The sequence below is a fragment of the Dasypus novemcinctus genome, chromosome 3, assembly GCF_030445035.2.
Source record: "Dasypus novemcinctus isolate mDasNov1 chromosome 3, mDasNov1.1.hap2, whole genome shotgun sequence".
NCBI lineage: Eukaryota > Metazoa > Chordata > Mammalia > Cingulata > Dasypodidae > Dasypus > Dasypus novemcinctus.
Genome location: NC_080675.1, coordinates 453801 through 477082, shown reverse-complemented (window position 1 = coordinate 477082; position 23282 = coordinate 453801). Strand labels below are relative to the sequence as shown.

General features: G+C 62.4%; 1 protein-coding gene across 6 annotated transcripts in view; it reads left to right on the top strand.

Annotated features, from left to right (window-relative positions):
• Window positions 1–1344: 1344 nt before the first annotated feature.
• The window catches only part of PACS2 (phosphofurin acidic cluster sorting protein 2), a 68681-nt gene continuing 46743 nt past the window's right edge, over window positions 1345–23282 (top strand). Inside the window, exon 1 of one of the 6 annotated variants that reach the window (XM_058290756.2) lies at window positions 1345–1505. In XM_058290756.2, coding sequence (XP_058146739.1) covers window positions 1378–1505 — 128 coding nt within the window. In that variant the 5' untranslated portion in view covers window positions 1345–1377. The remainder of the gene's footprint in view (window positions 1506–23282) is intronic. The other 5 variants (XM_058290746.2, XM_058290767.2, XR_009184249.2 and 2 more) reach the window with 5 other exon arrangements.

Sequence of the window (23282 nt, the reverse complement as noted above, 5' to 3'; positions counted from 1 at the left end):
GGAGAGAGAAGCGACTGTGTTATACTGAGGATACAAAAAAAAAAAGGAGACATCATGCCAGAAAAAGCTTTTCCAAATCTCAGCCACTTTGACCAGAACAGTTACCAAACATATTGGGGTGGGGGGCTTCTCCTTGGGCCCCAGAACCTAGATGAACTTTCTGCTAGGATCTTTTCCGACTTCCCCAGCCTGGCTGGAGCAGCAGGAGCTGGCTGGGTCCCGCAGGTTTACTGACAGCTCCACCGGGGTCCACGCACGGCCCCCACCCTCAGGCACTTGCTCTCCACCGTCTTGATCAAAATTCGGAAAAGCAACTGTGTAAATGCGAGCTGTGTGCACCACCTTTCCGTAAACCAACAACTGCTGGATGAAATGAAGTCTACACTCTTCTCTGAGAAAGGCAGCGCAGCAAGATGGGGGGTTCCTACAGGACGGGGCCCTGCAGAAGGGATTTAGGGGTCAATCCTGCAGTCGAGCCTGGGTGCCCCAGCGACCCCGCGGCAGCAAGGGGCAGCAGGACCCCGGCCCACGCTTGGCCCTCCCGGTCTTCCCCTCAGGCCCTGGCTTGGACCTCGCGGCACAGCCGAGGACAGACAAGGGTTACAGGTCGAGGGGTGCGCGGGCGCGCGGGGAGTGGAGGCAGACCCGCGGGGCGGCACTGGGGCGGCCGGGGGCAGGGCCCTCACCTTTCTCTTTCCGCGGACCCCTTACTAAATCCACACGCCACTGCGGATTACTTACAAATACATCACATGGCACCAACACTACCGACAAGAACAATGTTTTTAAAATTTAGATTCGAGCTCTCGGACCCCCGGTTCCGAGCCCCAGGGGTTTGGGGAGGGGACAAGAAATACAGCAAGGGAAAAAGGGGCTTCGGGAAAAAGGCGGGGGACCCCGGAGAAAACGGGGTGCGTGGGGGAACCGGGAGCCCGAGGAGGCTGCGGGGGAGGGGGCTGCCGAGGGTCCGCGAGGGCCCGGGCCTCGGCGGCGGGGTCTCCGGCGACGCTCGCGGGCAGGAGGGTGCGCGGGCCGGCCCCTCCCGGCGCGACCCCCGGCCCCTGCGCTGCGGGCCCACTTCCGGCGGGCGCCCGCGCGGCTGTGATTGGGCGCGTGGCCGCGAGCTCGCGCTCCACTCGGCCAATCGGCGGCGGCGGGGCGGGGCGCGCGCGGCGGGGCGCGCGCGGCGGGCGCGCGCGGGGGCGGGGCGGGGCGCGGAGGGGCCGCAGCGCGTCGCCGCCCGCGGGCCTGTGCGACGTCCGGGCCCGGCCCGTCCCCGCCGCCGCCCGGGCCGCCATGTGACCGCGCCGCCGCCCTCCGCGCGCCCGCCGCCGGGCTCAGCCCAGGGCCGCCGAGCGCAGCGGCGGGGCCGGCGCCATGGCCGAGAGGGGCCGCCCCGGCCTCCCCGGCCTCCCCGGCGCGCCCGGCCTCCCCGGCGCGCCCGTGCCCATGAACCTGTTCGCCACCTGGGAGGTGGACGGCTCCAGCCCCAGCTGCGTGCCCAGGTACGCCCGCCCGCCGCGGCGCGCGCCCCCGCCCGGCCGCCGCGCAGGTGCGCACGGCCGAGGGGCGCCGGGACCCACCCGCGGGCGCCCACCCCGCCGGCCGAGCCCGGCCGCGCTTTGTTCCCGCCGCACCTGCCGGGGGAGGTGGCGCCACGCCGCCGCCTGCCTCCGAGGGGCCCGAGGGCTCGAGTCCCAGCCCCCGGCCCGGGGAGCCCGCGAGGGCCCTTGCTCCGGGGTCGTCCCGGGGGTCGTCCCGCCCGAGGCCGGGGGTTGGAGCCCTTTCCCGGGCACACGGGCGGCAGTGGCGCCCGCCGGCCCCCCGGGGCTCCCGGCGTCGCATCCCGCGGTCCCCGCCCCTGGGGCGCGCCGTCCTCTCCCCGAGATGCGCGGTTCCCTCCCCGGGGTGCGTGGCAGGGCCGAGCCTCCCCGCCGCCCCACCTGACGGAGCGCGGCCGTCTCCGTGGTACCCGGGGCAGGGAGGTTGCGCGCGGGGCTTCCTTCCCAAGAGGGGTGTTTATCAGGCCCGGTCGTACCTGGCCCTCGGCGCGCTCACCTGGTGCGTCCTGCACGCCTCTGTGTAGCCGCATGCGGAGTGTACTGCAGGTTTCCTTTTGCCTCCAGCCACACTGCCAGCCCTCAGAGGCCCTGGCAGTGACCTCGGCCTGCAGTCTTCGTGTGCTGTGGGAAGGTCTCATCCGTGCCCTGGTCGCCCTGCTGGCCACGCCAGTCCACTCCTCTGCCTGCTCGAGACCGTCCCGCAGGATTTAGAGCGACTGCTTTATAAAAACAGGCTGCCCTTTGCATCCTGCCATCATCTCACCACAATACAAAGTTGATGCTGGCCCCGCGGTGGGGCAGTGGCTGGTGGCGCCCGGCCTGAGCAGCTTCCCTGTTTCTCCCCGCCTGGAAGGCGGCTGCCTGGAGCCCTCCTGTCCACCCTCACTTCTGGGTCCTCACCCCCTGGGGGCCTCCCCCCAACTCCCAGCTACATCACCTCCCGCTTTCCTGCTGCTCAGAGCCGCTGCCCCCTGCCCAAGGATGGCCCTTGCTGTGGCACTCACTGTGTGCGGGGGCCCAGAGCTCACGTGTTGAGGGAATCTAAACCGGTGGGTGGACAGAGTGGCCCATGGGTGGGGGAGGCCACAGTGTGGTGGGCAGGGGCCTGGCCAGCAGGTGGGGGCTCCTGTGCCTGCTTGGAGATGGCTGGGGGAGGAGCCGGTCACAGCAAGCCCTAGCGGGGTGGCGGCCGGGGCCAGGCGGGATGTGTGAGGGAAACCGCGTGCCTGGAGGGAGGGGCAGGCAGCGCTGGGGGCGTGGATTTGACAGCCCGTGAAGTCCACAGGGCGTGCAAAGGGCCAGCGCCTCCCTGGGACCACTGCTTCCCCTTCCCTGCTTTGCCTCCTGCCCACCACCCCGGGAGGCGTGTCTTTGGACAATCCGTCGCCTTGTTCAGTGTGCGAGGACTTGAGCGTGAAGGCTCACCTCTCGTGCCCTTTTGCACGCTCAGTTCTGCTCAGCGCTCCGTGTCCACTGCCGTGGACTGTCTCTGGTGCCAGCACGGCGTGTCTTCCGTCCAGGTCCCTGTGTCCACGTACACGGCGCCTGTTCTGGGCCGTGGGGCTGGGCGCGGGGTCATTGCGAGCCCAGCTTCGCGGCCAGGCGGCTGCGCGGATCGCTGTTGCCCGGCCCCATTGCCCCGTTGCCGCTGCCCAGCCAGGCTGTTGGTTTTTGCCATCCTGGTGGGTGGGAGTGGTGGGTTTTAATTTGCGCTTCTGTGACTGCAAATCGAGGCCAGTTGAACTGGGTCGGTGAAGCTCCTGGCCATTCTTTTGCCAGTTTTCCTTGCCCCGTTTCCCCTCGTTGAGCCTCAAAAGTCTCTTCGGGGCCAGGCGCCCTTCCACGCGGTCCCCCGCCTGGTACCAGAGCCCAGGCACCCCTCCAACCTTGCGGGCCCCTTCCTGCCCTGCGGTCACCTGAGTTCGCTTCTGTCCTTGGGAGCTTTGTGCCGGGCACGTCAGGGGCTGGACGGTGAGGGGGGGTCCAGGGCCTGTTTGTCCAGCTCTGTGATGGGCTTTGGGATTGCGGGAGCATCCTGCTGTGCCCCTTGCCAGGCGGAGCACCCCCTGGTCGCAGTCTGCTGGAGGGCAGTGGCCACTTGGGCCCGTGCACTTATCTTGTAAACGTTTTAAATTGTGAGGTTCCGCCCCTTTTCGCGTGCTCATTGCCCGCTTGTCCTTTTCCTTGCCGTCCGCTCGCGTCCTGCAGGTGCCTTGTAACGGCGGGGTGCTCGGCCCTTCTGGGGACAGTGAGTGTGGACAGGCGTGTGCCTGTGAAGCCCACACCCCCCTCGAGGCAGCGCGCACTCTCTCATCCCGGAAAGTGCCGGGTCCCTTCCCAGGCGCTCCCAGAGCCGCCCAGCCCCCGGAGCCCCTGCTCTGCTGTCGCCACAGGATTTACTCCCGGGGCCCCGCGCAGGGGAGGTGGCCACGCGCTCCGCCAGGTCTGCCTCTTTGCCTGGCACGGGCTTCTGAGACCTTCCACGCCACTGTCCGTGCCAGTTGTTGCTCCTTTTTGCTGTTGGGTGTCACTCCGTCCTAGGAACAGCAGCGCTTTGTTCCGCCTGCGCCTGCTGGGAGACTGGGGCATGTGTCCAGTGTGGGACAGCGTGGGCTCCCAGACACCTCTGGAGGACGCAGGGACCGCCTGCCCGAGCGAGGCCGGACCCCGAGACGAGACTCGCACAGCGAGGTTGTCCTCTGGAGATCACCCCGCGGGCATCAGCTGAGGCATGCGCAGGCACTGGCTCTGGGCACTGCCCATAGGTACCAGCCGCGGGCGCCAGCCACGAGCACCGGCCACAGACATCAGCCAGGGGCACCAGCCGTGAACATCAGCCATGGGCACCAGCCATGGGCACTAGCCGCGGGCATCAGCTGAGGCACACGCAGGCACTGGCTCTGGGCACTGGCCATGGGCACCAGCCACAGGCACTGGCCATGGGCATCAGCCGCGGGCATCAGCTGCAGGCATGCGCAGGCACTGGCTCTGGGCACTGGCCGTGGGCCCCAGCCATGGGCACCAGCCACAGGCATCAGCAATGGGCACTGGCCGCGGGCATTGCGGGCTGGGGGTTCCCCAGCCTCCTCCACATCTGACAACAGCTACAAATCTGGGGGTTCCAGCCCCCTTTGGGTGGATAATTTGCTAGAACAACACACACAACTCACTGAGCCCCATGCTTACCTGTGGATCCGGCTTCGTTACAGCGAAAGGGTACAAGAAGCCAAGAGGAGGCATGGGCAAGGCCTGGAGGGTCCCAGGGGAAGCCCGTGTCCCCCGTGGCGTGGGCATGCCACCCTCCAGGCGCAGCCACCACGTGCTTTCTCACGTGAAGGCTTCTCATGGCACCAAGGGTCCCGGGCTTATCTGGGGTCTCCTCACCAGGTGTGATTGATGGGCTCGGTGCCCCCCTGCTGAGCTCAGTCTGCAGCCCCCCCCCCAGGTGGCCCCGCCCCTCCTCACCTGGTGGTGCTCTGATGGGGCTGCAGGTGTGACGGGCGTGCCCTGCCGTCTCATTAGCGTAGGAGCGCCAGCTCTCCACACGGGTCAGGGCCCTGGGTTTGAACCCTGGACCTCCCACGTGGTAGGCGGGTGCTCTATCAGTTGAGCCACATCTGCTTCCCTCTTCTGTTGGATTTATTCGTGGATATTTGTACATTAAATGTTATGGCAAAAGAACTCTCATTTTGTTTCTTGAAGTGCAGTTGATTTTTGAAGCCAGTAACTTTATCATTTTTAAATATATCCTAAGAACTTGTCTATAGGCTATTCTGTGCTCTGTAACAGTATAAATTACATCTTTTGCAAATGACAAATTTGAGTCTTCTCTTCATATCTTTTATTTCTTTTTCTTGTGGGTGGAAGAGGTTGTGGGGCTGGTCCTACTTTGCTCCAGCCTTAAGGAGCATTTTCATGCCTCACTATTAACTATACTGTTAGCTCTAACTTTTTTTCTCTTTAGAAGATACTGGGGATTGAACCCAGGACCTCGTATGTGGGAAGCAGGAGCTCAGACACTGAGCTACACCCACTCCTGAAGTTAAAAAATTCCCATTCTATTCACAGATTGTTAAGACTTTTTAAAATATTATTATGAATTTATGTTGAATGTAATCAAATACTTTCCTTTGATTTAAGAGCATCATGTCATTCTTTTTGAATCACTAATATGGCAAATTAGGTAAATTTTCTAGCATTAAATTAACTTTCCCTTCCTGGAAAAATACCAGCTTATTCCTGTTGTATTACCTTCTGTACATTGATGGATTTGGATTATTTACATTGTGTTTAGGATTTTTGCATCTGTGGCTATGTTCTAAGTAGATTTGGTGTCAAGGTAGCCTTTTAAAATACATTGAGCAGCATTCTTGCTTTTGTTGTATCATCGTGTAGTTTGGGTAAAATTGGCATTGTTTGTTGCTTGAACGTTTGGGAAAAATCGGCTCTACAACTGTCTTGGCTTGGATTTTCTTTGTGGGAAATTTACAACTGATTGAATTTCTTTAATGATTTCAGGACACTTTTTTTCCCCCTTGAGTTCATTTTTGAAAGTTACATTTTTTTTCTGGGAATTTGTCCATTTTGTCCAGATTTTCAAGTTTATTGTCCTTAAGTTGTTCATCATATTCTTTTAAAAATATCTTGAGGATCTGTGGCACCACCCCCTTTCAGTTCCTTATATTTGTGCAGTTGGGCACCTGTGCTCTCTTTGCTTATGAAGGGCTCATCAGAATTTTGATGAGGGAGGGAAGCGGATGTGGCTCAAGCGATTGGGCTCACACTTACCACTTGGGAGGTCCTGGGTTTGGGTCCTGGTTGCTTAGAGAAGATGAGCAGGACAGCAGGCTGGCACAACAAGATGATGCAACGAGACACAAAGAGGAAACACAGTGAGAGGCCCAACAAGGAGCTGAGGTGGCTCAGGTGATTGAGCACCTCTCTCCCACATGGGCGGTCCCAGGTTCAGTTCCCGGAGCCTCCTAAAGAGAAGACGAGCAGACACAGAGCACACAGCAGATGGACGTAGAGAGCAGATAGTGAGTGCAAAACAATGGGGGGGACAGGAAATAAATAAATAAAACAAATCTTTTAAAAAACATTTTTTTTTTGATGGAGGAGCGGATACAGCTCATGGTTGAGCACCTGCTTCCCATGATGAGGTCCCGCGTTCCATCCCTGTGCCAGTACCTCAGGAAAAAATGTGTTGTGTTTTTTTTTTTCGTTTTTTTTTAATGACTGTTAGCACTTCTCATCTGCATTTCTTGGGTTTATTTTTGCTGTTTTTTTCCTAATTTCTTAAGATAAATACATAGCTTGCTAATTTTTCTCCTTTCTCGTGATCATTTAGAGTTACACATGTTTTTCTAAGTAATGCTTTACCTGCATCTCAGCTTTCATATGTGATGTTGTTCCGTTTAGTGTTTAAAAATATTTATGAAGTATTTCAAAGTGTTTCTTAATATCTGAGCATGAGTGCTTTTTTTTTTGGTAATTATTTTTCCATCATTGATTTCTTTTCTTTTTGCCATTATTGGTTTCTGACTTAGTTATGATGTAGTCAGAGAATGTGGTCAGCATGACACCAGGCCCTTAGCATTTTGGGGTTTTGTTTCATTGCTCATAATGAGCTCAGTTTTCCGACATGTTCTCTTTGTGTTTAAAAAGGAATGTGCTTTTGGCAGTTGACGAGTGTGGGGTTTGGTATCTGTTCACCGCATCAAGCTTTGCTTACTGTGGGTTGTCTGTTTCCTTTTTTGTGTGTTTACCTGAGAAGTGTGTTAAAATCTAATTGGAAAAAGAATACAAAAAAAGAGATAAAAAGTATCTGATTGGATGGTGAATTTGCCATTTTGTAGTTTTGTCAGCTATTGCTTTATATATTTAGAGATTATGTTGTTAGGTCCATACATGTTTAAGATTACAGTACCTTCTAAAAGTTTTGAGCTTTTTCTTATTATATAGCTTTTTTTACATCTAGTTTATTTTAAACATCAACTTTGATAGCAGTATAACTATGTAAGCTTTCTTTTAGATAATATTTGTCATATTTTTTTCTACCTTTTTTATTATCAACTTTTCTATATCCTTAAATATTAAATGGGTCTCTGGCTGGTTATTCAGCATGTATCTAGATTTTGTTTTCATTCAATCTGACAAACTTTTTTTTTTTTTTTAAAGATTTTATTATTTATTTATTTAATTCCCCTCCCCTCCCCTCCCCTGGTTGTCTGTTTTCTGTGTCTTTTTGCTGCGTCTTGTTTCTTTGTCCGCTTCTGTTGTCGTCAGCGGCAAGGGAAGTGTGGGCGGCGCCATTCCTCGGCAGGCTGCTCCCTCCTTGGCGCTGGGCGGCTCTCCTTATGGGTGCACTCCTTGCGCGTGGGGCTCCCCTACGCGGGGGACACCCCTGTGTAGCACGGCACTCCTTGCGCGCATCAGCACTGCGCATGGGCCAGCTCCACACGGGTCAAGGAGGCCCGGGGCTTGAACCGCGGACCTCCCATGTGGTAGACGGACGCCCTAACCACTGGGCCAAAGTCCGTTTCCCGACAAACTTTTTTTAATGGAACATTTACTCCTTGTATAAACTGCTGATATTTGTGTTCATAGCTACCATTTTGTTTTTGTACTTTTTGATGTCCTTTTTAATGTTCATTTCTCTCTTTTGTCCTGTCTTCCTTTTGCATTGATTTTTTTTCCCCTCATCCCATTTTTCTTGGTTAGTTTGAAATTTATCACCATTTCTGTTCTTGTGGTGGCTATGCTATTAATTTTAATTTGCATACTTGCTTCATTTTTGAAGTTGATCATGTCTTCATTTTCCTCCACGTTTCCAATCGAACCGTTTCATATTAATATGCTTCTGTTGCAGTGTTTCGTCTTTTTTCAGCTCCGTAAGACACCGTCATTACTGTTCTGTGGCGCTAATGCTTGGTTAGCCTCAGAGCCACCACCAACTCTTCTTCACTCTCGAGTCTCAGAACGAGGCATCGTTTCCTGCTGTTTGAAATTCCACATAGGGTCTCCCTCCGTGAGGGGCCGCTGGGAATTAGCTGCCGCTCGTTTGCCTTTTAGTTGCGCCTTCGTTCGGAGGCGTTTTGCTGGCCTCGTTTCCGCTCCACTCCTTGGAGGCAGAGCTTCCTGCCTTCGGCCCCTGCCCCTGGGCGCCTCCTCGTCCGCCCACCTGCACACGGCCTGCGCTCTGGGGTCTCCCTCGAGCCGGGCTTCCCCCACGCTGCCCTCTTGGCGCTGCCCTCCCCAGCCTTGGGACGCGTCCCTCCAGGAGAGTCCTGCGTCCCTCCAGGAGAGTCCTGCGTCCTGGGCACCGGGGGCCCGGCCCGGGGCCCGCCCTGTGCACTGCGGGGACACCGAGCCCTTTTGAGGGCGCGTGTGGGAGTGCAGCAGTGGGGGTTTGGCCACAGGGTGGAGGTGGGACCTGTGTCTGCTGGCGGGGAGGCCACGCAGGGCTGGCGTGGTTTGCGTTGGAAGGGCGGGCAGTGCCCAGCGAGGGGCTGAAGAAGCGCCTTGGGCACTCACGGGCCGGGGGCCGGTGTCCCGTGACTGTGGCAGGGCGTAGGGGCTGACGGAGTTCCTGGCGTGTGGCTGTGCTTATTCTGCGCCCCTGTGCCAGGGTCCAAGCCCCAGCGCAGCCCGGTGCAGTCTGCCTGGAGCGTGCCAGCTCAGGGAGCTGCCGCTGTCTCCGTTCTCCGCGGGGGGCACGCGGGCAGGGCCTCTCGGGGCTCAGCGCCAGTTGGGAAGGAAGCGGGCCTCGCGTCGTGTCCTGCTCAGCAGCCTGCCGACCACGCAGCCCCTGCCCAGGCACCGCTCTGCGCCCTTCGCCCCCACAGGATCTGGCTGCGGCATCAGCTGCCCTCCGGCCCCCTGCCCCGCGCAGCCAGCAGCACCCTGCGTCGGAGGAAGGAGAGGCCCTCTGCCCCGGGAGGCTCGACGGGAGGCGGCTCAACGGGAGGCGGCTGGGGCTGCAGGAGGTGGTCCAGGGAGCAGGGACGCGACTCGAGAAACGGCAAGGCCGGGTAGAGTGCGCGGGACAGCAACGCCAGGCCTGCGCCGTCTCGAGTGCCCTTAGGACCTGGAGTGTCACGTGTTGTGACCAGAGCAACTCGCTGTGTGTGGCCTCGCAGGGCTGCTCCGGCCACACCGCTGTCCCTCCTCCTCTGCTCGTCCGCTTTGCTCTGCTGCTCCACCCTCTGCTGTTCCGCCCTCTCTGCTGGTCCACCTCTGCTGGTCCACCCTCTCCTCTGCTGTCCTGCTCTGTGCTGCCGCTGGGCTGTCCTTTCCTCTCGTGGGGTGTCTGTCTGCCGGCCTCCAGACTGGGCCCCAGTGTCTTGGGACGCTGCTGGCTTGGCAGCCCTGCTGCACAGTGCCCTCCGCGGCCCTGCCTGCGCGGCTTCGCTGGACATTGGCCTGAGGCCACCCCAAGAGCAGTGGGAGGTTTCTGGGAGCTCTGCTGTTGGGGGCGCCTGGAGCGCACGCACCTGCAGAGGGGAGGGGCACGCATCGCAAAAGGCAACAGCAGATGTCCAGCCTGCGTACCTCACCACCTGGGAGACTCCTTCCCGGGAACCACGGCCCACCGGGCTTACCTGCATGGTTACCTGTGCTCTGTGGTGTACTGGGCGTGGCCAGGGCGTCACCTGGGGGCGGAATGCCTGGTAACGGGGCCTGGAGCCAGGAGGTGTTAGAAGCAGGAGGAGGGTAGGTGGGCAGGTGGGAGGTGGCTGGCGGGGAGCAGGAGGTGGGCAGGGGGTGGGGTGCTGGAGGTGGGCAGTGAGCGAGCAGGGGGCGGGCAGGGGGCGGGCAGGGGGTGATCGGCCTGCAGCCTAGCTTGCACCTGCCAGGCTCGGGGAGACCTTGTTTTGGGGTGTTCGCGAGACTTTGCGTCTTCTGCCACAGTGGGCCGAGTGGGCTGTCGTGTGAAGACGCTTGAGCTCTTACAGCAGGAAGGAAAGGGGAGCGGCAGGTGGGCGCCCGTGGCTCCCCGCCCCCTGCTGCGAGACACCAGGCCTGTCGTGGGCACGACGGCCCTTGGCCCCAGCATACCGGTGTCCACCGTGGGCACCTCTTGGTCTCTGGGCCAAAGAGCTTTCCTTTTGGGGAGGGCAGATGGAGGTGTCCTGGAGGCACCTGCTGGGCAGGCGGGGGGCGAGGCCGAGCCCCAGGCCCCCAGCCTCCCTCCTGCGCCGACCCCACAGCGGCCGCACCGCTCCTTCCACACTGCACCTGCGCCGCCCGGCTCCAGCAGGGAGGAGTGGCCCTGGGACGCGCGTCCCGCGGCAGCACGCTGTCGGCACCCGTGTGCTCCTTCTTGCCGTGGCGCCAACCTCTGTGCGTTCTGCCAGTGCTGCGCCTCGGGAGCTGCCCGGGTCATCCAGGCAGGCAGTGCGGCGGCTTTGCCTTGCAGAGCCTGGTGCTGCTCAGCTCGGCTCTCCCGGGCTGCGTGGGACCGTGGGCTCTGGGGTCCATACGCCGAGTGCAGCCGGCGTGGCAGGAAGGCCCCGGCTCGGCCCGCTGCCCGCGGGCGGGCATCTGCACCAGACTTGAGCACCCACAGTCTCACTTCCTGCTGTGCCCTCGCGCCCTGTGCTCAGCCTCGTTCCCTTCCACGCAGGGGCCCTGCCTGAGCAGGACGTGGTGGCCAGCGGCATCAGCCTGTGGTGCCCCAGGGGCCAGTCCAGGCCGCCCCCGGGCAGCCGCGCGCCCAGGACGGCAGCTGGTGCAGTTTCTGCTGACTCGAGCCTCCTTCTGGCGCCGCTGGCAGCCAGCCCAGGGGAGGCCGGCCTGGTCAGCAGGGGCCTGCGTGCAGCGGCAGGAGCTGGGGGTGTTGCCGTCAAAGTAGGCGCCCCGCTGGGGACAGCCATGCCGGGCGGGCGGCCCCCAGGTTCCGAGGGGCAGCCACGCAGGGCCGGTGGGCGGGCCGAGAGCTGGCGTCCAGCGGCCCTGCCCCCGGCGCCGCTGGATCCCCGTCTGCTAGCGCCGGGTGGGCCGGCGGGCACTCACTGGGCCGTGCCCGAGGGTCCTGCTCTGACGGGCCCCCTCCCGCGACTGCGCGGCCAGCTGCCGCTGGGGCTCCGCGTCGACCCGCCTCCTGTTGGGGGCCCTCGGCCGGCAGACCCTCTCCCGGAGCGCGGGCTCCGGCTTCCGGTTTCAGCCCCGTGGGCTCCCACTGCTGGGAGGGGCCGCATCCCGCTCCCCAGCCGCCGGCTCTGGCAGGAAGTGGAGCTGGGCGCGGGGCTGTTTACGAACAGCACACGGGACTGAGCCCACCAGCCGACACGGACTGACGGGCGGGGGTGCTCGCCCACCCACCCAGGCGCAGCCCTGTCGCCCCTGTCCCCTGGGCGGGCGGCAGAGGCCCAGAGCCAGCGCTACCCGCTGCCATGGGCAGGGCCGTGGGGCCAGCAGTCCCCCCCTCGTGCCGGGTCCTTCTCAGGGGCTACCGCCCCTGTCTGGGTGGGGGGTGCCCCACGGAAACGTTCCCCTGCCGTGGGCATGTGCGTTTGTGAATGTGCCCGCAGAATCTGGCCGAGACGTGCAGACGCAGGCCTCAGGTTTCCCAACAGGAAGGCCAGGCTGGTTTCCAGGAGTGGAACCTTCGGCGTCAGTTCTGATCCTCCGATAAGTGCGTCGACTCCCCGGCAGAGCTTTCCAGTGATTGTGGTAAAACATACGTAGCACGAAAGTCGTTTTAGCTGTTAAGTGGAAGAGCACACGGTACCATGTAGCTTTCACCAGTGTCTATTTCCAGACCGTTGGTCAGCTTAAACCAAAACTCCTGCTGGGCCAGCAGTGGCGCCCTGCCCCCGGGCAGCACGCTCCACCTCAGCCTCCGGATTTGCTGCGTTTCACGGGACAGAGGCAGGCGGTCGTTTCCCTTTCGTGTCCCGCGTATTTTGCTCAGTGCGACGTGTTCACCGACAGCACAGCAAGGGCCAGCAGCCTCCTTTCCACGGCTGAACCGTCCCCGCTGTGCACACAGCTCGTGTTGGTCTATCTGGCCGGCGGCTGCGGGCTGCTCCCGCCTTTTGGCGATTGTGAGTAACGCCGTGAGGAGCCTCGTGGAGACGCTGCTCAGCCTTCAGGCCTGAGCTGGGCTGGGGTCCCTGGCCGCGCAGGGCCCCTTTAGCCTCAGAGGAGCTGCCCGACGGGCCCGCAATGACGGCCAGGGCTCCGTCTTTTCCTGCCGTCAGTGCTCGCTTCGGTTCTTGTTTTTTTCAGGCAGTAGCCACCCTCGGGTGTGGGGCGGTGTCCCGTAGTTGTAGTGTGCGTTTCTCTCCTGGCTAACGACGCTGAGCGTGTTTCCGTTTTGTTGGAGTTACTGGCATTGAACCCGGGGCCTCGTCCGTGGGGATCAGTGCTCGTACACCCGCTGGCCGTTCGGCTGTCTCCGTGGGAGAGATGTCTCCTCAAATCCTAGGCCACCTTTAAGGATTGGGCTGTCTTTCTGTTGAGTTGTAGGAGTTCTTTATACATTGTTAGTTATGCCTTGTCAGATACAGGGTCAAACTAACCCTAACCTAGTTTCAGTTAGTTTCAGTCGAGTACAAACTGCTTCTCACCTTTCCCCCTCACTCTCTCTTGTTATTGGCTCACGCTGCACCTTTAACCGTGTGTCCATTGGGGCAAGCAGGCATTGCTCAGTGGCTGAGCACCTGCCTCCTGTAACAAGGTCCCGGGTTCAATCCCCAAAACGTCCTGAAAAACAAAAATCATGTCTGTCTCTCACCACAGATTTTAAGTATTATTTTATACGCTTGCCTTTTCTCCCCGGGGGTAGTTATAAACAGAAAGCCCAGTAGTGAAGAAGCTCGTGTTTACCTCGTGGCCCGCTTCACCCCTGGCCGCCTCTTGTGGCGTCCAGCTGCTGCCCCGGGTCTGCTGGCGCAGCTGAAGGACCCCTGTGCAGGGCAGGCCATCCAGACGAGCTCCTTTGCTTTTGTTCCTCTGTACGTGTCTTAATTGCTCCTTCAGCCTTGAAAGGTAATTTTGGTGGGTGTAGCGTTCTTGGCGGGCAGTTTTCTCCGTGAGGACCGTGACTGCCACCCCACGCCCTCTGGCCTCCGGGCCGCGGACCCCTCGTTTGTGCCACGTTGCTGCTCGGGGCTTTCGAACCCTCTGCTGGATCGTGAGCGTCACTGCACCTGCCTTGGGTGGCCCCGAGTCCCCTGCTGTCCTGGACGAGTGTGCCCAGGCCCGGCTGTGGGTCAGCCTCGGCCCCTCCGTGGCCCTGCCCCTCCCCCCCATCTTCTGGGGCCCCCGTGCCACGTGTTACACTCACGTAGGAGCTTCCTTAGGGTGGTTTCCGGCAAATTCTTTTCCCTGTGAACGGTCCGTGGTTTCCCGTTTCTGTTTTGTGCTTCTTGGTTCAGCGCTGGGCGCTGCTGCTCGGCCTCTGGAACCCTAGCTCCCCCTCCTCTGGGGTGGCTGGGCCCTGCATTCGTGTCTTCTCCAAACTGTTTTGTCCCCAAGCAGGGAGTGGAAATAAAATGTAAAATAAATAGATCCTCTCCCTTCAGCCTCCTCCACCACTGCTGGTTGGGGGGTGGGAGTAACGGCCGCCCTGGCGGCCCCCCAGCCTGAAGTGGCTGTGCAGTGACCGGCGGTGAGGTCCCCCTCCCGGGGTTTGGAGGGCTCGCCCACCAGTGCCCCGGCACCTGCAGGCCGCGCGAGGGCCAAGCTCGCCCACCAGTGCCCCGGCACCTGCAGACCGCGCGAGGGCCAAGCTCGCCCACCAGTGCCCCGGCACCTGCAGGCCGCGCGAGGGCCAAGCTCGCCCACCAGTGCCCTGGCACCTGCAGGCCGCGCGAGGGCCAAGCTCGCCCACCAGTGCCCCGGCACCTGCAGGCCGCGCGAGGGCCAAGCTCGCCCACCAGTGCCCCGGCACCTGCAGGCCGCGCGAGGGCCAAGCTCGCCCACCAGTGCCCCGGCACCTGCAGGCCGCGCGAGGGCCAAGCTCGCCCACCAGTGCCCCGGCACCTGCAGGCCGCGCGAGGGCCAAGCTCGCCCACCAGTGCCCCGGCACCTGCAGGCCGCGCGAGGGCCAAGCTCGCCCACCAGTGCCCCGGCACCTGCAGGCCGCGCGAGGGCCAAGCTCGCCCACCGGCCGCGAGTTCAGGCCCCTCCTCAGCCCACCCTGGTGCCCGCAGTGGCTGTGGTGGAGGGACTGGCTCCCCGCCCACCACGCCCCTCCACCCACGGGTGCATCCTGATAGTCATCCTCGAGGGGGCTGGTAGGGTCTCGAGTGTCTGGCCCAGTCACTCGGCAGCTGCCCAGCAGGTGGACTGCCGCAGCATCACGGGCTCGTCCTCCAGTGGGTGCAGGTGGCACGGCCGCTCCTCGGACATGCTCAGGGCTGCCCCTGTGCCACCCGAGGCCGCCGGCCCCGCCCTCTGCCTACCTGCCCAGACCGCCGGGCCGGCAGGGGCCCACCCTGTGGGTCTCGGGGTCTGCGGCACCCTGTGTGGCGGCTTCGAATAGGGCTGGGGCGTCCCCTGCGGGCAACTGGACGCTCCCCGGTGTGAGGGGCCTCAGGGCAGCCCCTTGCCTGCACTCCTCGGCGACACGGGGTCCTCTCGCCGGCCCTCACTGCGCCTGGCCTGGGCTCGGGTGTGGTGTCTCGTGGCTCCTGCCCCCGGCCGCTCGGGCTCTTCTTCTCCTGGGATGAGTGCGGCTGTGTGGAGGTGGGGGCGGCGACGCGGGCCTCGGGGTGTGCAGGACCCTGGAGGGCGCTCGGGCAGCTGTCCAGTGGGGGTCCCGCCCAGGACGCGGCTGGGGACAGGTCGGGAGTGGACCTGGTGGTCTGTGTGCTGCTTGGGAAGAGGCTGCCGTGGCGCACGCGTCCTGGGCGGGGCCCTGGGAGGGGGCTGCCTGGCGCTCGAGGCCGCCGCTGATGCCCCTGCCAGCCGCCCAGGGCCAGGGGCAGCAGTGGGGTGAGGGCAGGTGTGGGCGCTGGAGAGGGCGGGAGCTGCGTGGGAGGGGGTGCAGAGCGGCTGGGCTGGGGGAGGGCAGGCCTGGGGGAGGGCGTGGGCTGGGGCTGGGGCTGGGGGAGGCGGGGACTTGGGGACAGCAGGGGTTGGGGCTCTAGGCCGGTCAGGCCCGGTTCGTGAGCGGCGCAGCAGCGCTGGGAGCACCTGCCCGTTGCGTCCAGTGAGCAGCCTTCCTGGCACGGCACCGCAGAGCCACGCCAGGCAGCTGCACCCGCCCCACGGGGCCCTCTGTGGCCCAAGACCCTGCAGCCTTGACCTTGAGGCCGCATGGAAGGCGCTGGGAGCTGTGCCAGCCGCGCCACGCGTGGGGCGCACGTAAACGAGCATGGCGGTCTCCTCGCACGCCCTCCAGCGCCAGTCCTGCATGCAGGCTCCCAGCTGGGGGCTGAGCGCCCGCTGCCCTGATGGGCGGTGGCCAGGGCCGAGCGGGGGGGCGGGGGGAGACCTCGGCCCTGGGCGTGCAGGCGCGTTGGCGGGGCTAGGGGCCGGCTCGCTGCCAGCCCGAGGGCCTGGGGTGGCCCGGGCCCTTGTCCTGGGCTGAGAGACCTGTGACCTTCCTGGGAGGCTCCTCGTGGGGGGCGGGGGCCAAACCTGCCCGAGTGTGGTCAAGAGGGGCGGGGGCTCTCCCTGGGGGCTCTCCCTGGGGTTCAGGGCATTTGGGGTTCGCTGCACGTTTGCTGTGATGCGGTGGGGTGGCGGGGCGCTGGCTGCTGCACGAGGGCCTCCGGCAGGTGCGCGGCTGCGGGGTGTCCCTGCTGGGCGAGGAGGGTCCGGGCGCCGGGGCAGCGGCGTGGCGAGCGCCCGCCCCCAACCCCTCCCCTGTTCCAGTCCTGTTTCCAGGTGAGTCGGGCTGCCCGGGTCAGCCTTACCTCGTGTTGCTGGACAGGTGCCCCTGTTACCATTTTTGCACCGTGTTTAGCTCAATTCGTGCTTTTTAAGTGCCTTTTCCTTCCTGTGAAGTGTCTGACTGCTGTGTCACCCTGCTGTTTGAGCTCGTCCCCACTGGGCCCTTTGGCGTCCGAGTGACTCCCGCGAACAGCATTTTAAAAAGCTCATGCCGAGCCTCTGGTCTCTCATTTACATTTTTGCCAACTGAAATGCTTTTATTTATTTTTACCGTCTTATATGCTCTTTATTATGCTTATCTTTGGTTTTTATTGCCTCTTTTCTATAGGATTGAGCAGAACTGATAGAATATTGTTACTGTCTAAGAAACTTGGTTTTTATTCTATTTCTCTTTTATTCATTTTCTTAAAACACAAGACTAACCAAACTTAGGTGATAAGGAGCTTCTGTTCCACGCTCCCAAGCAAAGCAGGGACCGTAGCATATAGGGGTCTGCTTGCCCCTTCGGTGGGCTCAGTGTGAGTTAACTCCTCCCGAAGCATGACTGTTGTTGACCTACTCGTGGGATTAAGGTTTTTCAGCACTTCCCTCGCCCTTGCCCGTTGCCTCCAGTCCTCCCTCGTGGGGCAGCTTTCTTTTTCCTGAAGTGCATCCTTGAGCGGTTCTTTCGGTCAGGGTCGTGAGTGGGAGTGCTCTGTTCGTGAACGCCTGAAGATGGTATTTTATCGCTCTCATGGCTGGGCCGTTGAAGTGAAGACTTCTGGGCTGACTATTTTGTTTCCTTGGCACTTTGAGAAGACTGTTTTAGCGTCTCTGGCCTTTGTAGTGGTTTTTGAGAAGTTTGTATTAAGGCTCCTTGTTTCTTTTGGGTAGTGGTTGGTTTTCTGGGTTTTTCTTTGCATTTGGTGTGTGTAGATGTGAATTATAATTAATATTACGTTTTGTGCTGCTTGGGGCTCTGTCTGATCGTGAGCATGTGCGCTTTGCGCCGTTCTGGAGGAGTTGCCGGGTGCCAGCTTGGTGAGCGCATATCCCCTTCCCTGCCTCCTGCCCCGCCCTTCCTGTGGGGACGCCGGCCCGCTCCCTGGGCCTCCACGTCTGCACTGCTGCTGGGCAGCTGTCCTGCCGGGTTAGAAGTGCCCGTGGCTGAAGGGATGCTGAAGCCGGAGCCTCCCAGAGCTCTCCCTGAGGTCCCTGGCCCCTCCCGGGATCGTCAGGTGGGGCGGCGGGGCCCGCGTGCTGCTCGCGGGCACCGGGCACGCTGTCGGGGTTCACACCTGCAGCCGCAGGGGCCCAGCTGTGGGCGACGTGCAGCCGGGGCAGCTGGTGCCTGGCCGAAGCCAAAGGGGCCTGGCTCCACACTGTGAGCTGCGCCTGCAGCTTCCCCGACGGTCCCGCCACGTCCCTGCAGCCGCTGGACGGCTCTGGCTTGCGGGAGCTTCCCGGACCTGAGGGTCCGGCCGCCCCGCTCCCCAGCCTCCCCGCCTGCCTGAGGCAGCTGCCGGCAGCGGGAACTCGCTTTCCGTGCACGTACTTGTCAGGGCTGTACTAAAATAAAGCTGCCCCGTGTGCGCCCCGCCGAGGCCTGCTGCCACACCCCTGCCCCGCACACGCGGGGCCTCCCGGGGCCGAGCCCAGCTCCGTGTGGACACGCCCCGGCAGCGGGCAGTGGTGCCCGTGCGAGGAGCTGGGACCCCGGGGGCTGTTGGCGCTGCGGCCCCGTGTCTCCCCCTGCCACGGAGTGCAGGCCCTCAGCTCGGGCGGAGAAGGGCAGGCAGGGCACGGCGGGCTGGGCACCCGCAGCCACGAGCTGGTGCAAGGGCGGGCTGGAGGCTCGGCCACCTGGGGTCCTCTTGGCCTCGCGGGGCCTGCGGCACACTCACCCTGGCTCTGGCCAGGGCCCGCATCGCCCTTCACTTTCCCCCAGCGGGGCCTGCGGCCACCAGCACCTGCCAGGTCCTGCCCCTGCCAGGCCTGTGGGGGAGATGTGGACTCAGGAAGAGCAGGCGAGAGCTGAGGGGGCAGGTGAGGTGGGGGCAGGCGAGAGCTGAGGGCGCAGGTGAGGTGGGGGCAGGCGAGAGCTGAGGGGAGGGCGCAGGTGAGGTGGGGGCAGGCGAGAGCTGAGGGGGCAGGTGAGGTGGGGGTAGGCGAGAGCTGAGGGGAGGGCGCAGGTGAGGTGGGGGCAGGCGAGAGCTGAGGGGGCAGGTGAGGTGGGGGCAGGCGAGAGCTGAGGGGGCAGGTGAGGTGGGGGTAGGCGAGAGCTGAGGGGAGGGCGCAGGTGAGGTGGGGGCAGGCGAGAGCTGAGGGGGCAGGTGAGGTGGGGGCAGGCGAGAGCTGAGGGGGCAGGTGAGGTGGGGGCAGGCGAGAGCTGAGGGGAGGGCGCAGGTGAGGTGGGGGCAGGCGAGAGCTGAGGGGGCAGGTGAGGTGGGGACAGGCGAGAGCTGAGGGGGCAGGTGAGGTGGGGGCAGGCGAGAGCTGAGGGGGCAGGTGAGGTGGAGGCAGGTGAGAGCTGAGGGGGCAGGTGAGATGGGGGTAGGCGAGAGCTGAGGGGAGGGCGCAGGTGAGGTAGGGGCAGGCGAGAGCTGAGGGGGCAGGTGAGGTGGGGGCAGGCAAGAGCTGAGGGGGGCCCGGCAGCAGGGCAGGCGGGGTCTGCTCCTGAAAACGACCAGGTGCCTGGTCCCCTCAGGTGTGACTCTGGACGGCTAGTGCCCGCTTTTGGCTCCCGCGGCGTCACGCTCCTCGTGCCTAAAGAACGGGGGTCCTTGGCTTGCCAGCCCCAGATGCTGGCCTCTGGGCTTTGGCCGTGCCACGCTGTTATGGGGTCCTGTCTGTCGCGGACAGGCCTGCGTGGGTCAGCAGGGAGCGTTTGCCGGCGTGGCCTTGTGTGGACCGCGGCGTCTCCAAGGGCACACGGGGGCTGGGGGCGCTGCCTGGAGGGTCACTAGGCTCCAGGAGCGGGTGGCGGAGATGCCGGGCGATGGGGCCGAGAAGGCGAGCAGCCGGGCTGGACCCTGGGCAGGGCACTGCGTGGGGGGTGGGTGGGTCCCAACGGCCGCCGTGGCCCCTGGCGGGGACGCCCTCGGAGGCGCCTCTCGCTCGTCTTCCCTCCAGGGCCCAGCTGGCCGCGCGGGTCACGCGCTGCTGAAAAGCCAGGCTTCCTCTTTCTTCTCTGAGCAGCGGTGCTCGGTCTGCAGCTCGCGGGCGGCTCAGGGCAGGGGGGCCCCGGCGCTTTTAATTTCGTGAACATTCAGGAGCTTCTCAACTTCTTTATCCTCCCTTCCTTTTTCTCTCCTCTCGCTGTACCCATCTTTTGGTTAAGTTTGGTCCTGAAGGTGGATTTTGGGTTTAATTGGCCACTTTTGGTGTTTACGTTGGCGAGTGTTCTGGTTCCGGAAGCTGCGCCTTCATTTTGCGAGCAGCGGCGTCCCGGCACATCTTCTCCATCCCTTTCCAGGCGTGGACTGGCCTCCCTCCCCGCGTGGTTTCGGTCTCCCCGGGGCGCCGTGCTCCCTGATGCGGAATCCCGGCAGCTGTCATGGGCGCTCTGGCAGCTCCCGGTGCACGATCCCTGGGGCGAGGCGGCGCTTCCTGGCCCGCGGCCTCAGCTCGGCCCGAGGCTGATGTCCCCTGCACGTGCCCACAGCCGTCTGCCCCAGTCTTACCCCATCTCGGTGCCCGCCCCGCCGAGCCTGGGCAGGGACAGCTTGGAAATTCCTGTTGCCCCGAAATGAGAGTGCGCCTGACCTGATGGGCGCGTTTGGGAAGGGCTCTGGGGCTCGGGGCAGTTGGCGCGTCAAGACGAGTCAGGACAGACAGGTGGAAACACCAGAGCAGGGGTTTGTGCGTCTCCCCGCAGAAGCCTTCCGGAGGCGCAGGGGCAGCTCGTCCCTCAGGAGTGGGGACTCGAAAGTCGCCCCCAGCTCCGTGCAGCCGCAGCCTCGGGGTGTCGTGGGCTGCGCCAGGGCCTGGGGTCCCGGGGACAACGCCCAGGAGGATGCAGGACCTCCCGGCCATGCCCGGCCATGGACGTGCCCCTTGACAGGATGGGGCGCGAGGCCAGCGGGGAGCCAGGCGCGGCAGGTGCGCCCCGACGGCTGCAGAGGCCGCGGCCGGGCCCCGCGCCTGCCCCAGGGGCTGCCCTTGGGTGGACGAGGCTAGCCTGGCAGAGGTGCCATTCCACAAGTTAGAGTGCGGGGCGCGTAGGGTGCCCCTCCACTGCTGCCGAAGCTCTCCTGGAGGTTAAAACATGCCGAGATGGAGCTGGGCGTGGAGGGGGCGCGTGGCCGGGCGGGCTGCCCTCGTGGACCCGCTCATGGCCTTTGCCGTCTGGGGCTGCTTTGTCTGCTCCTGAGAGAGCCTTTGTGCTTGGGTCAGTCCCCGTGTGATCTGCGCGTTCCCTGCTCGTGGCGGCGGGCTGTGAGCCTCAGAGCTGCGGGGGCACACGGGGGCCGGGCCGGCTGGCACGTCCGCGCCCCGCTGACCGGTGTCCCACGTCTCGCCGCGGCTCCACCCTTCCTGGGTGCTCTCCTTCCTTGGCACTTGTCCTTCCTGAGGACCTGGGCCCTCTCTGTCCTCCTGGGACGCGCTTTCCGCGTTGGGAAGTGGGCGGCTCATTCCTCAGCCGTTGGCTCTGAGAGCAAGGACAGGGCGGCAGGGCACGGGGTCAGCAGTGCGGCGGAGGCGGCTGCCCCTCTGGGTGTGGACAGACTCTCGGAGGCCCGAGAGCGGGGAGGAGGCAGCTGTGGGGGTCCAGCCGCAGCACAGCCCTCACGGGTGACGGAGGGGGTCCAGCGCGGCTAGTGCGCCCACGGGGCTCCCTCCCATTCCAGGGGTAGCGGCTGCCTGCTCTCCAGCCGGTGCCAAGGGGTCCTGGCTGCAAGTCCAGCAGCAGAGCAGGGGCCGCGGAGGGGCCAGGGCAGGAAGGGGGGCCGCACTGGGCTGGAACGCTACCATCTGGAGTGGAAGTGTAGGTGCTGGGAAGGGATGGAGCCCCCAGGCCGGGGCTGGGGGCCTTGGGTGGGGGGTGGAGCAGGATCTAAAGCACAGAGAGCTGACGCCCGCACAGGCAAGGAGGGCGGGGTCTCTGGGAGCACCAGGGCCCTCCACCAGCAGCACCCCTCGGGCGGCCTGCGGGCTCTGAGGGCTTTGGGTCAGCTCGGGGCTCCCGCCTGCCGGAGCAGGAAGTGGCACTGAGGGCGCCGCACCAACGAGGCGCAGAGATGAAAATGTCACCAGGTGAGAAGGGGCACTGGGAAAGGCCTGGGAAAGGAGCGGGGCGCGGCCTGGCAGAGGTGCCGTCTGCACCGCGTGCGCTCGCTGGCTCGAGGCACCCGATCCAGAGGTGGGCAGCCCCCCCACGGTCAATTTTAGAACATTTTTGTTGTTTCAAAAAGAAACCCCATACCCTTCAGCTGTCACCTAAGACAGGCACCCACCCCACTCCCCCAGGGCAGACAATGCTGGGGCATGGGGGCGGGGCGTGGGGGCGGGGGCGGCGGGGCCGGCACAGCAGGGACCACCAGCTTCTCAGTGCCATTTCCCCCATCCCCTGCGTCACAGGTGCTCCTGGGTGGCGGTGCAGGTGCTGCCCCAGAGGCGAGGGGCAGCGGAGCGTTGCCGGCTTCCTGCGCCTTCCCTCTGGCACAGGTGGCGGCGCTTCCCGCCAGCCCCTAGAGGTGCAGGTGGAGGGGGATGAGCGCCTCCCTCCCACATTGGAGGTCCCAGGTTCAGTTCCCTGTGCCTCCTCAAGAAGCAAGGAGGACGAACAGACACAGCAGGTGCAAACAATGAGGGGGTGGGAGAAATAAATAAAATCTTAGTCATAAAACACATCATTTCTCCCTATGTGTAATTCACCTTAATAAAATTCTACAGAGGAGTTTTTTCATTGAACATGGCAAACTAGTTCTAAAATTTAAGTGAAAGTTTTAAAGAACAATGAAGGCTGTGTGTGTGTGTGATGGAGTATTTTCATTAACAGGTATGAATTTATTTAAAACTGTGCTAATTAAAACAATATGTTTTGAGCATAGAGAGAGGGAAAAACAGGTGTAATATGGGGGCATTTTCGAGACTTGGGAATCATCCTGAATGACATTCCAGTGACAGATGCAGGCCATTATATGTCCTGCCATAACCTACAGAATCGAGTGGAGAGAGTGTGCGCTCCAGTGTAACTGCCAACCCTGTTAGCGGCTGTGCTCCAAATGTGCTCATCAGTTGCAGTGAATGTACACACTAATGGAAGAAGTGTTAATGTGGGGAAGGGTGGGAGGTGTGGGGAGCAGGGCATAGGGAATCCCCTATATAGTCTCTGTAACGTTTATGCAATCTAAGTATCTTTAAAAAAATAAATGAAAAAATGAGCAGTATGGGTGGGAGGCGGATGTGGTTCCAGCAGCTGGGCACCCACTCCCACGTGGGGGGTCTCAGGTTCGGGTCCTGGTGCCTCCTAAAGAAGACAAGCACACAACGAATGGACACAGAGCAGACAGCACAAACAGTGAGGGACGGGGAGAAATAAATATTTTTTGAAAAACCGAAACAATATGGGACGATGGGGTTGGCGGAAGTGTGACACGTGAGTCACCGTAACAGGCCCAGGAGCACGTGTGCTCCGGTTCCAGGCGACGAGGCGGTGAAGATGGCCAGTGGGGGAGAAGTAGCTGCCCTCCCGCAGCAGAGCGTGCCGCAGCCAGGGGACCGCGTCTGGCTGTAGCCGGCATGTGCGTGGAGGGGCAGGCTGAGAAGCATTAGCACGGTGCCCGTCCGCAATTTAAGAAGCAGAACCGTGCCGTTTCTATACCGTGTGGAAGAAGATAACTTTCCTGGCAATGCATGGGATGTTGCTGTCGCGGAGGAGCCAAAAAT